We start from the raw sequence: 13,391 nt of genomic DNA, 5'->3' as shown, positions 1-13,391 counted from the left end.
TTTATCATCTTATCAATGCACTATTTCTGTCGTATTTTCAGTACAGAGACTACCACTAAAATTAAAAAAATTTTTGAGGAAAGCCTCCAAGATCAAGTCTATTACACGGTGCCAACATGTTTCTAACAGCTTACATCATAATTTAATTAATTCTTAAGAATTAATGGATTCTTAAGATGGATGTTGGTTTTATCTTCAGTTCATTGCTTTCTGTTGCAAACTATGTGATGCTTCCTTCAAATGGTAATTTGCCAAAGAGCTAACATTTTACAGAAAAAGGATGACCTCCTCTCTCCAGGAAGAACACTACTATTGTTACTGTTTAGATTGATGAAAAAGTAACACACACTAGGAAAGGTGAGAAGTCAAACACTGAAAACAGTCATCTTAGGTGTTGCCTACCTGCAGCACTGTCACATGGTGATGGCGAAACAGAGCAGCAGACAGCTCCAAAGGCATCATTTTAATGGTGTTTGGGACTACGAGAATCGAGGCTCCACTGGTCAGCGCAATGAACAATTCAACCACAGAGGGGTCAAACGTTAGAGGAGAAGCCAGGAATAGCACGTCGTCCGGTGTGATCTCAAATATGGATCTGAAACAAGAAAGCCAGGAATTACAAACCTGATGAGAGTTGCTATAAAATCAACTAGAAGAGCAGCACGAAAGAGATTCCTCACTTTAGCAATGCCAAGGGGCTACAGATTACTCTGAATATGTAGGCATGCTGCCTGAATATTTAGACCAGACAATTTCAGCAAGAGCTCCTGTATCAAGAACGTAACTATTGATATAAACTAATAAGGTCCTTTTACAAGTTTATCCACCACATTACACACCAATACAGCATGCTGAAAGATCTGTTTCAACTAATGGGTGCTCATTTAAAAAACAAACAAACAAACAAACAAAAATGTTATTTCCCATAAATAGATTTTCTAGAAATTATTAAATAGAACAGAGAGGAACCCAAGGGGACTAAAAAGGAATTAGAATTTAAAAACTGCAAAAAAAATAATATATATATATATAATTGTGAATGAATAATTAACTTTGTTATCTATTTCTTTTAAGCAGCAAACCAGCAATACAATATTTCCAACAGCATATTATTTTAAGTACACCCATAAAAATTAGTAAAACATATTTAAAAACAAATATATTAAAAAATCATTATAAACTTACTTTAATAATAATTTAAACTTACTTTATATAAAAATATAAACTTACTTTAATAATAATAATTTTAAAAAGTTTAAATAACACCAAGAGAAATAAAACTTTGAAAACTATTTTGAAACAGAAACACCCACTGAGAAATCTGAAAAGCAAGGGAAGGAGGAGGAAGTGAAACAGTGTTAGCAAAGACCCAATACACATCCCTCTGAAGTGCTTAGAGAGTCCCTAAATAACAAATTTGTAAAAGCTTTTAAAGGAAAAAATGGAAACCACACGTACTTAAGATGCTGAATATTTGGCACTATACATTTATGAGGTACTCTGACAATCTTGGGGGTCCCGGTAGTTCCTGATGTATGCAAGACGTAGGCTAAAGAGCAGTTCTGGCCAACATCCATGTATCCTCCTTCTGATGTTTTTACTTTGAGTTGCTCTGGGCAAACAGTATTTCCTGGCTGTGAGTTACCCATAGCCTTGAAAGGTTCATATTTACTGTTCACATTGTCTGCTTGTGAATTTACATCAGTATTGCTCCAGCTCATTTGGAAGAGAATTAAACCCATATGTTCTACTGCAGAAGAGTTGCAGGAAAACCAACCAGTGTGGGACATCTGGAATTTCTGTAAAATAAAATGAACAATTCAGACAGCAGAACTCAGGATGTGCTGTTGTTCTATCGTGTGTAATGAAACATGAAACATTTTTCACAAATAACGTGTGATTTTTCACCCCTTTGTTTTGGTGGACTTGCACCTGACAGTTTTAAGCTTATATGTTTGTATATTAACTATGAGTAAACCCAGACTTTATAAATGAGAAAAAACAATTACCTGGGCAAATAGTGAAAAGGAAAAACATACTAAAGAATTCCACAGAGGACAAATTTTTTTTTTGAATGGGGAGAAGCACTTTGTACTTCTAATTTTAAAGATGTACTTTTCTGAATGAAAGCCTCTTGTCATGAAAAAAAAAAAAAAAAAAAAAAAAAAAACAAAACAAGCCCAACCAAGCTTATAGAAACAGAATACAAAATGAAGAGCTACACATTTTTAAATCACATTTGATGCTTCTGCAGAAGCCTGAACACTTACCTTTATTTTGTCATTCTCAACAAGAATATATCGAAGATTGCTTTTCCTTATGAAGTATGTGGATAATACTGGTGGTGCATCTGGATCAATAGGACAGTAAGCAGCTGGAACCTGCAGGATTCTAACAAGACAAAAACATTGTAAATAAATAAGTAAAAATCCACGGAGAAATGAAAATTCTAGGAAAATCCATCTGAATTTAACTAAGATTTTTTTGTAACTGTAATTTGTACCCAGAGTCAGAAAATTTAGTTATAACCTGACTTTTAAATATTTTATTAGAAACAAGGTATGAAACAAATTATAATCAGTGTTGCCTTTTGGCATTTTACAGCAAGGAAAAATATTAGAGAGAGAGAAAAAAAATGCTAAATTCTTCTTGGCCAAGCAGGTTGGTGATGACAAGGGTAACAGTGACGTAACAGCACCATGATTTTGGAACTTCTGCTATAGACTCTGGACAGAAGTACAAGCATTCATTTATACACCTGCAACAAACTTTTTTTTAGAAAAAGGTGTACACACTGAATACAGCTCCTATTCTCAGTAAACAGTCCGGTTGAAGAAAATTCTGTGATCAGAACTTTTTTCCCTAATAAATAGAGGAACACTTAAGTGTCATTCTGCTCTCATCCACGTTATAGTTTCAACTGTTGTTTACTGCAAGCACTCCCTCTAGTGGCTCATACTTGAGTTTATTAACTCCACAGGAAAAAAAAATCAGTAACTAAAATATGAAGTTTCCATAAATCTTCTAATTTCATCTTAGGCTGGGTTCCCATGTCCAATTAGGTATACTTCCTCATTGTGCAAGTGATTTATCACTGTAATAATGACAAGATCCTGAACAAAGGCTTGGAAACTGCAGTGCTCTGCCTATTGGAATCAATACCCATTTGAGCCTGCCCTGCATTATACATAGCAGTTAATTACTCCATGAGGATCGCTTTAAAAAAAAAAAAATCAAAATACTCTGCCAGTTCCCAAGCATATGACAAAAGAAATGTGTGTTGCTGCCCAGTGCATTGGGGCACAGAATAAGCCAGGATGGATGGGGCTACAGGCTGCCCAGTACAACCTGCTACTCCAGTGGGGTCAGCCCTGAGGCCCTTGTGCAGGACTTTGTCCAATCAGATCTTGAACATCTCTGAGGACAGCGCCTGCCCAGCCTCTCTGAGCCACCCACTCCACTGCTGGACCAGGAAAAAAGTGTTTCCTTGTTAGTGAGGAAGATCCTTGGCACTTCTGGAAGGTTTACGATTACAGCACTCAGTTGATTGAGATCTTTATAGTCAATTGTGATCTATCTTCTTATGCTACTGTGTATTTTAGGTGCAGTGTGACAGCAGGAAAATACCAACATACACCTCAGAAGCAAAGCAGCTGCAGTACACATCAGCTGAAGAAAATATCCTTGGGATGCTAAGATACTATGCTACATTTCAATTACTATGAAACATTTCAATTTCCTAGCCATTAAGTAATCAATGTCTCTTTAGAGCTGCATTGCCAATTAACTTCTGCAACACTCCTGTAATGGAACTGTACCTACAGACTCATTTAGCTTAAAAGGTGACAATTGTTTTCAAGACTTTATTTTTGGCTAGAAAGACAAGAATGCCTTAAAAAAAAATGTATACCTGTTTTTGAATACGAATTTATTGTGTTAAGTCCATTTTTAAACAAGTACAAAGATAGTCAATAATAGCTGATATTTCTATAAATACACTTAACCATACATTAAAAAGAATTACATACACTTTAGATCAATGAACTTAAGATTCAATAAACCTTGACATAGACTTTTCAAAGACTAAATGTAATACTGCAATCTTTTTCCTTTAAGATTGCAAGACCCCAGTGCCTCTGGACTGTTAAGGAATGCTAAAAAGAAACAAAAAAGCAAGCATTTCATCTGCAGCAAAACCAACTAGTAGGTACTGCTTATGGTATTACTACATTTTTGTTGATATTAAAAACATAAACAGACTGAAAATTTACTTGATAGAGTTGACCACTAGAAATATAATACAGAATTCAAACCATTACCCTAAGATCCAAGAGGGTAAGTTTATTCCTGGATAGCAGTAAAGGCCTATTTCACATTTTCCTTGGTGACTGCAGTGCTTTTGAAGGAAAGCTGTTAACTCTGTGGCAAGTTTAACCACTGTCGCGTACGTGTAGAAAATTGGAGGCTCATCATTGCATTGATCAAACCAAACTGCTTTTCTATCTGAGTACAGGCTAGCTGCCTGGTTCACCATCTCCTGAAGAGTCATCCCAGCTGCATTTCTTCAGGAGCCCTGGAAGATTAACAAAGCAGACTACATTGTCATCTCCTATTTCATATATATATACACACACACACACGATGGTATATTAATCAAATTACATAAATACACAAAACAGTACCAAACAGAAAAAAAAAAAAAAAAACTTCTCATTTAACTGAAAACACAGTGCTTCATCACAACACCTTATACTGCTAGAACGTAAAGATTAACATTTTAATCATACACCATGGGTCTCGTGCTTAGGAGCATAGTAATTCACTTAGATTTAATTACAGATGTAGTTTGCTCCTCATCATCACATATTTATAAATAAAGCTAGGCACAACTGAAGTATTAATTTTAGTAATTCATAGAATCGTTAAGGCTGTAAAACACTTCCTAGATCATCTGGTCCAATCATCCCCCTTCCAATGTCACCCACTAAACCATGTCCCTAAGCACCATGTCCAACCTCTCCCTAAACACTCCCAGGGACTCCACCACTTCCCTGAGCAACCCGTTCCAATTTCTGAGAATAAACGTCTCCCCATTTCCAACCTGAAACTCCCCTGGCACAACTTGAGGCCATTCCCTCTGGTCCTGTCACTGGTTACCTGTGATAAGAGGCCGACCCCCAGCTCCGCACACCTTCCTTTCAGGCAGCTGCAGAGAGCAGTGAGGTCTCCCCTGAGCCTCCTCTTCCCCAGATTAAACACCCCCAACTCCCTCAGCCGCTCCTCACAGGACTTGCGCTCTAAGCCCTGCCCCAGCCTCGTAGCCCTGCTCCGGACACGCTCCAGGGCCTCAACGCCGTAAGCTGACCACCAGCTTTACTAGCACAGGGAAACGCCGCTCACGCAGCGATCCCAACAGGTGACCCCTGAGCCTCTACCAGCGCTGCTCCCTCAGGAGCGCGTCCCTGCACCGCGGGGCCCTCCCGCCCGGCCCGCCCCAGTGGCGGAGCAGCCAGCTCCGCCCTAAGCCCCCTGCTGTGTCCCCCCCGCACCCCCACCCGCCCCCAGCCCCGCGGCCGGCGCGGATCGGGCGCCCCCAGCCCCAGCCCCAGCCCCAGCCCCGCAGCCCCCCAGCCCCCGGCTCCCACCTCAGCCAGCAGCCGCCGCTCGCCACCTCCTAGCAACCGAATGACAGCGCTTCTGATTGGTGGGACTGCTATAGCTCTAGACGACTCCCCAGTAACGCGCGCTTTCATTGGTCAGCTTCTGTCGCACGCTTCAGGCATCCGAAAGCAGCGCCCGGCCAGCGCGGGGCGGCGCCATTTTGTCATGGGAGGGGGGGGGTACACCGGTGAGTGCGTTCAGCCCTGCTGGCCCTCCCCGGCAGCGCCTCCTCAGCGATGAGAAAGGGGCAAAAACACGATGAGAGACCCTCGGGGCGGAGGGTGGGCTGAGGGGTGCGGAGTGGCCCGGCCTCGCCATTCGCATGCTGCTTGTGTCCCCCCCCGTCCATACAGAAGATGGTACGGGCGGCTGGGGGCGCTATGGCGGCGGGAAGGGGGCGGCCGCCATTTTGTCCAGGGGCGGCTCGGGGGGGGCGTTTGGCAGTGCGTGCTGAGGGGCGGCGGGGTTGGCAGGGGATTCAGCGGCTGGCCCCGGATAATTTGTTTCACGGGGAGTTTATTAAGGACAAAATCGAGGCGTGCTGCCGGCAAAGGCAGCGCAGAAAGATGACGAGGAAAGCAGTTCGTCGCCGTTTTTAATGTCGTGCATGGGAGGAGTTAGTGCGTCAGCGCCCGCCTGTTTCGTCCCATTTTTATAATAACAGCGCGTTGGTAGTAGAGTTTCACAGTAAAGCATTGAAATAACACAAATGGCAACACCTGGAACTGAAGTTTGTTTTGTTTTGTTTTCCACTCAGTGCATGTGTATATCTCACAGTATGGCATTTAAAATAAATGGTATCCTGAAGCATACTTCCAGTTGTGCATGAATAAAGTGACACTTGAAAAGTTTCTCCACTTTAAGGTCTTAAAGATTAGGCGTGTATCATTACTAAACATCACAGTGCTTGCAGTAGCAGACCTTCCTTGTAATTTGACATGTGTTATGGGGAGGGAAAAAAGGTATTGGGACTCAATGAAATCAGAATTACGGCACCTAACTCAGATCACACTTCAGCAGTTATTTCCACATGTAAAAATACCATTTTTTTTCCAAAAGTGTCTTAAGTGGCATTTTAAAATAAGTCCAAAATAAATGAAACTGATTTGTGCAAGTTTCATTTACAATCTGTTCTACAGACAGCTTCAGAGATGCTGATTGAATTCTGCTTCCAACCTTGTTAAACTGTTCACCTACGTGTATGTCCGGGTGGGAAGGGCTCCTCACATCTAACACAAGAGCTCAACTTGCCCCTTCTTTTGAAAATGTTTGATTTTTGAGGGCAGGAAAGAAGAAAGGTGATAAATGTTAAGTTTTTCTGTTTTCTCACACTTCTCCCTTCTAATGTAGAAGGGGGGAGGTCAGAGTGACTGCACCCAGTTCTGTTTTCTCCATTTACTGTCCAGATTATAGGGCTGTTAAAAAACAAACAAGCTAAAACTAACAAGCTTGCAAATTAGGTAAGATCTAAATACCTCTCCTAATATGTGGATCTGGGCTTTGGTGAAGGGCGTGATTCCCATAATGAAAGAGATTTTCCCATAAACCTGACTGCATGTAGGTTCTGATTGCACGAGAACCTGCACAACGTTCAGTCTTGACTACCACAAAATGTGCTTAAATGCTTTCTTGAATTGGGACTTTTGTTTTGTGATTGTGTATCAGGCACCGTTGCTACAGATCCCACGTAAAAAAGCTCTCTTCTGAATTTAATGTCGAGTGCTGTAATTCTCCACTATATGTAAGATTGGGAAGGAAGAATCTCTTAAACTTTTATTTTTCTTTCTTGTTGCAACAGTGTCACAAACAATTGTAAGGCCAAAATATACAACATTAAATAGAAAACCTAAAATTAAATTTCTGGTATTCAGTGAAAAAAACGAGGTATACAAAATATTTTTACAATTGTGCGTAAATTTGCAATATTTTTGAAAGGTGCTCTTCCCTTTCAGGTAGTGGTTAGCTGTGAAGTGATCTTTCTGTATACAAGTAACCATAATTGTTACTGATTAAAACATACAAGGCATTCAATACCTAATGGTTCTTCAAAACTTTTTTTTAAAAAAACATTACATTTATAATAACAGCAGTAATGTAGGAAAATAAGAGTATACCCAGAACAACTGATAACCTTCAGTTGATCTATCATTCTCACTGTTAAGAAAGCAACTTTATTTTTGAGTTAAGTTTGGACACTGACATCTATAAAGCACATATAGCTCAGACTTCAGAAGTTGTCAGGATTTGTCCTGGAGAACACAAGATATGAAACAGAAAATAAAACAAATGGCACTGCCAAAGATTTTTCTCCTTCCACATCCTATTGCCATCTGGTGAAAGCACTTGAAGATAGGTGGACAAAAACCTGGAAATGAGCTGGCATTGTGCGCTTGCAGCCCAGATGCCAACTGCATCCTGGGCTGCAGCAGCAGCAGCACAGCCAGCAGGGGGAAGGACGGGATTGAGCCTCTCTGCTCTGCCCTTGTGAGACCCCACCTGGAGTGCTGCACAGAGCTTTGGGGCCCCCAGCAGAAAAAGGACATGGACCTGTTGGAGTAAGTCCAGAGGAGGGCCACGAAGATGATGAGAGGGGCTGGAGGCACCTCTCCTATGAAGACAGGCAGAGGGCTGGGGCTGTGAGCCTGGTTCTGGGGAGACCTTACAGCAACCTTCCAGGGGTCTTAAAAAAGAAGGTGATAAAAATTATAGTGACTTTTTACATAGGCACATATTGATAGGACAAGGCGGAATGCTTTATAAAACTAAAAGGGTAGATTTAGATTAGATTTTACAAGGAAATTCTTTATTGTAAAGGTGGTGAGGCCCTGGCACAGGCTGCCCAGAGAAGCCGTGGATGCCCCATCCCTGGAGGTGCTCAAGGCCAGCCTGGGGCTTTGGTCAGTCTGGTCTGGTGGGAGGTGTCCCTGCCCATGGTGGGGGTTGAAATTAGATGGTCTTTAAGGTCACTTCCAACCCAATCCATTCTACAGTTCTGTGATTTAGAGTGGAATTCAAAAAAAGAATTTTGAAGTTATAAATCTAAAAAAGCTTTTGGCTGAGCATTTCCCTGAGTATTCATTTTTTCAAATCATGTGCTAGACCTTACATTTATAAAATCTGGAAACTTAGTTACAAAGGGCTTGATTAATAATAGTCATTTAGTTATATATGCAAAAGTCAGGTACTTCTATTTTTAAGAAATCTAAGCAAGAACTGCTGAAGAAACAAGAAGACTCTTCAGAATCTGGTATTTTTTTCCAAAACAGGAAAGCAAGCTTCACATCCTTTTTGCTTAAAGATTTAGATTAATTTGAAATTACACCACATGTCTGATAATTTGTACTTTGTGAACAAGTCTGACAGGGATATCTCACATTTGAGGTGAGACTGAAACAAAAAGCTCTGGCATTGTTACATAATTATAAACACTTTGGTTTTTACAATATTTTATGAGAAAATAGAAGGCACGACCGTACATCAAAACTATATGATTTTGTATTTCAATCTGCTTACATAGTTTTCTTCAGCACAGACTTTCTTTAAGTCTTTACCAATAAAGATGTATTTTACTAACAGTAATCAGTCAACTATAATAAGCTTTACATATTACCTAAATGTAAGAAGGCTATTAGCAAGAAGGCATCTTTGCAAAAAGTACATTCAGCAATGATGAACCCAAGTGCATCCACTAAAAATTCACCATTCTAGCTCTACGGGATATTCTCCAGTGAGACATGCAGTGCAATGACCAATCTTTCCAACACGTGATTTCTGGGTTTTAAGGCTGTTCTCATTCTCTTGTCTTGCTCTGATGCTTTCTTGCACAGATGATACCAGCCCTTCCACAGAAAGGTAGACAACACTGTCTGCCCCTAGAGGAAATAAAGAATTTGTCTGTTAAAAGCTGCGATAATGTACCAAATGTGATGCTCCTAGGAAATGCAGTCGCATTGTTGTATGGATTACGATGCAAGGTGCATAACCTCACCTAGAAAATGGTTATGAAAAATTCTAAGATCGTAACAAGCCTTCCCCTCTCAAATTATTTGCACAGGGAGCAGATTCATTGAAATGTAGACAGAAGGTGCTGAGTTGGGGTCTGTTAGCCAAACATACTGCAAAAATTCAAACAGAATCCAGAGCGTGTCTTAAGACCCTCTGAACCCCCTATGGTGGTCGTGTGGCTCATGCTTCCCAATCTAAACACCTAGGACTTATATACTCTTCTTGGAACTTGGAAGAGCAGAAGAGCATCATGTTAAAAAAAAAAACAAAAAACAAAACAAAAAAACAGCATGCAGCTCATATAGCAGTAGGAAAGATATGCAGCTCATATAGCAGTAGGAAAGATAGATGACAGCCTACTCAGATCATTACCTTACCAGTTACACTCACTGTTTTGTGAATTAATACTTCTTAAATATGAGATACTACAAACTTGAAGTATTTCAACATGCCTTCATGACAATAATTTTGTGGAAAAGAACTCATTGCAAGATTAGACAAAGTATTTACACAAGAACTCTTAGTTTAAAGTTTCCAACCACAGGTATATTCTTAAAACATTTTAAAAATATTTTGCAGCACAAGAAGCTATAGAGCAGATCTTCTCACTCGCAGACCTTCACATGATTTCTATTACTGATATCCCCATGAAGGCACATTATTTACCACATCACAAGAATATAAGCTGTTGTTTCTTTGTTCTGCTGTAAACATGACTCATTCTAGAGATTTGAGAATGTATTTAATTAACATTCTTTGATTAGTTTCGAATGATTACTTTCAAAGTAAAGTATCATGTAATGCAGTTAAAATCATTTACATAAATTTAAATTTGTAAAAACACCAGTGGGCATTTACAAATTCAGAACAAATTTTTATGAATGTCATAGAAGTGAAACTACATTAGTTTTTCATTATGCAACAGATTTTCACCATTTATTTTCTTTCTGATATTTTCCCTACAGTAGCTCTGTGTTGTAAATTTTCCCAGCAGGAGCAATACATATCGGAAGGCTGTGTTATACTTTATTTGTAACTTATGAAATTATTCTAATGCTTTATATTGTTCAAAGAAATATAACATACTAACTGTGTTAAAAAATACACAACTAACTTGGTTTGATCCATAGGGAACATACAATGCAGAGATTTAACGTGCCAACTGTTACGATTTTTTTGTCCAGTTTTGCCACTCTCCCCTTTATGTGTTGTACTTTATTTTGATTCAGTCAATAAATGCCTACAAGTGAAAACTCTCAAAACAAAGAAAAAAAAAACAAACAAAAAAACCTTTACCTATATAGTTTGCAAGATCGTGAAACTCAGGTCTGTTGGCAATCAGTTCTTCTTTTGTTGGAATGTTTATTCCCATGTAACAAGGAAATCTTATGGGAGGTGAAGCCACACGGATGTGTACCTGAATAAAAATAAAGTTTCAAAACAGTTCTATGAAGTGAAGGTCAGCAGATCATAACTAAATATAAGTCCAATTTCTACAAAATAATTATGAAGGAACACAGCACTAGACTGAAGTCATGGAAGAGTTAAAATAACTTTTTTTTTTTTAGATGCCAATGCAGGAAGAGAGATAAAGACCATTTTAGATTGTATTGTTACAATATTTCCTAATATTAGGATAAGATTTTGCTTTTCTGTGGCATTCAATTCTTGATGCAGATGTTTCAATTTACAAAATCAAACATCACACAAAATATTTTTGCACCACTAACAGACTTGCACAGTCTATTTCAGTTAAAAAATATGAGACCCTCCCATCAATCTTGTATTTACATCTGTACTGTACTGACTAAAAACAGTCAGTGTTTTTTTTTTTTTACTGACTAAAACCAAACTTACCTCTTTAGCTCCTGATTCCCGTAGTAGTTTTATGATGGGTGAAATGGTATTGCCCCTCACAATCGAATCGTCAATGATAACAACTCTCTTGCCTTTAAAATTGTCAGACAGAACACCAAACTTCTTTGCAACACCAAGCTGCCGTAACCTCATATTTGGCTGGATAAACGTTCTTCCTACATACCGATTTTTACAGAGTACTTCAACGTATGGTAGTCCACACTATAAAGAGGAGACAGTTTAAAAGAATGATTATCTATAAAACTGGTTATTCTCAGTTATTATATTTTCAAGCAACCTTTGGATTTAATAAGGACTTCACAGTAACCAAAACACTTTGGAATACCTTAATATAGTGGAATGACAAAAAAACAAGTGCACATGCCTCAGTAGATACAAAGCTTTATCAGTACCAAACTCCAGTGGCCCATACTTAAATACTCCATTACAAAAAGAGATATGTGTGAATGTGCTTGAAAAAAATGCAAACACAAACCTTTTGAGCATAGCCCAGAGCTGCTGGGGTTGCAGACTCTGGAACAGTGCTGACCAGGTCTGCTTCCACAGGTGCTTCAATAGCAAGTTGCTGACCGCATCTCCTCCTGACTGAATACACCATTTGACCTAAGAACAGCAAGAACAGTTTTTCCTAGTATTCATAATTCAGATTACTTTTGTTTGCTGTATACATTTCTGTGGCAAGTTGCGGGCATAGAAGTCAGTGAGAAAAGCTCCAGAAATATGAAGCAGTCATTCACATGAGGTAGTTTTTCAGTTCTTCCCATAATGTCATATTCTATTCTAACATTCACATTCATACCACTACATAGAGTTAAAATCTATTTTGCCCTTGTCAGGTAACTAAAAGACCTGTGGATGTTACAGGAGGAAAGAAAAAGAAAATTATTCCTGCGACGTTCACAGTGTCCATATCCTATTTTTAGCTGTTTTCTTAAGCAAAGTTTGTGTAATCATGCTGTCTGCCTGTACTGTTACAACTTTGAGCCAGTCGGTGAACTTCACCCCAGATTCAGGAAGGCGGGGAGAGGCTGTGGTGTAATGACCACATGGACGCCAGGGTATGTTTAGGGATCAATAGCTTCAGCAATCTTAACGGCTGGAGAACAGGCAGTTTGAGACAGCAAGGCGTCTCCTGAATCACCCTTCTTTGTTCCTCCTAAGTTGTTTACATCCCTCAGGACTTCATAGTCAGGAGTTCGATGTTATCACCAGCCAAGGAGCTTGTCGACCCCTGTGGCAATACTCCCACATCTCCCCCTTTTTTATTAACAAAGAAAGTGCGATTAGCACAAATTAAGACACAGAGAAAAACTATCAGCCATACTAATCCTATCTTTAACAAACTTTGTAACCACATCCCTGGGAGAGGCAGGCACTGAGTGCTGCCCAGCGGGGAGCTCCGGCTGCCCCTCCAGCTCCTGGAGCCCCAGTTTGTGGGTGCTGCATATGCCAGCAGGACCCTCCCATACTTCGTTTTTTGGTTGAGCTGGAAGCTAAAGCTCTGAGGAGACTGCTGTGATCATGTTGAGGCAGAAGTTGAGACAGACAGACGGACCCATTGTGCTGACACCCATCTTGGACCAGCTGCGAGGTGATTGTGTATGTGGGTATTTTTCTCTCAGCTCGATGCTTCTTTCAGCTTGACCTTCCTCTCAGCTCAGGTGCGTTTCCTTTCAGCTTGCTGGGTTCGGCTGAACCTATCTTTGTGAGGCGATTAGTGTCCCTGTTCCTGTTCTGCTAGCCTGTTCCTGTTCTGGTAGCCTATCCCTGTTAATTGATTTTTTGTTTTTGTCCCTGTTCTGTTACCTAGTTCCGTTCCTGTTCTGTTAGCCGGTCCCTGTCCTTCT

At 39.9% G+C, this 13,391-nt stretch overlaps 2 protein-coding genes across 4 annotated transcripts in view; both read right to left on the bottom strand.

Moving 5' to 3' along the window:
- AASDH (aminoadipate-semialdehyde dehydrogenase) overlaps nucleotides 1-5,677 on the bottom strand; it is a 28,646-nt gene extending 22,969 nt beyond the window's left edge. The window contains exons 1-5 of one of the 3 annotated variants that reach the window (XM_032186814.1): nucleotides 5,646-5,677; nucleotides 4,320-4,573; nucleotides 2,271-2,391; nucleotides 1,459-1,799; nucleotides 403-595 (exon numbers count right to left, since the gene is read on the bottom strand). In XM_032186814.1, coding sequence (XP_032042705.1) covers nucleotides 403-595; nucleotides 1,459-1,799; nucleotides 2,271-2,391; nucleotides 4,320-4,549 — 885 coding nt within the window. In that variant the 5' untranslated portion in view covers nucleotides 4,550-4,573; nucleotides 5,646-5,677. Of the gene's footprint in view, nucleotides 1-402; nucleotides 596-1,458; nucleotides 1,800-2,270; nucleotides 2,392-4,319; nucleotides 4,646-5,157; nucleotides 5,190-5,645 lie in introns of those variants that run through there. The other 2 variants (XM_032186817.1, XM_032186815.1) reach the window with 2 other exon arrangements.
- A 2,963-nt stretch (nucleotides 5,678-8,640) lies between these two features.
- The window catches only part of PPAT (phosphoribosyl pyrophosphate amidotransferase), a 45,947-nt gene continuing 41,196 nt past the window's right edge, over nucleotides 8,641-13,391 (bottom strand). The window contains exons 8-11 of the mRNA XM_032186806.1: nucleotides 12,020-12,147; nucleotides 11,524-11,745; nucleotides 10,963-11,083; nucleotides 8,641-9,533 (exon numbers count right to left, since the gene is read on the bottom strand). Of these exons, the coding sequence (XP_032042697.1) occupies nucleotides 9,358-9,533; nucleotides 10,963-11,083; nucleotides 11,524-11,745; nucleotides 12,020-12,147 (647 nt within the window). The 3' untranslated portion in view covers nucleotides 8,641-9,357. The remainder of the gene's footprint in view (nucleotides 9,534-10,962; nucleotides 11,084-11,523; nucleotides 11,746-12,019; nucleotides 12,148-13,391) is intronic.

Source organism: Aythya fuligula, chromosome 4, assembly GCF_009819795.1.
Source record: "Aythya fuligula isolate bAytFul2 chromosome 4, bAytFul2.pri, whole genome shotgun sequence".
Taxonomy (NCBI): domain Eukaryota; kingdom Metazoa; phylum Chordata; class Aves; order Anseriformes; family Anatidae; genus Aythya; species Aythya fuligula.
This window is presented reverse-complemented; position numbering and strand designations above follow the sequence as displayed.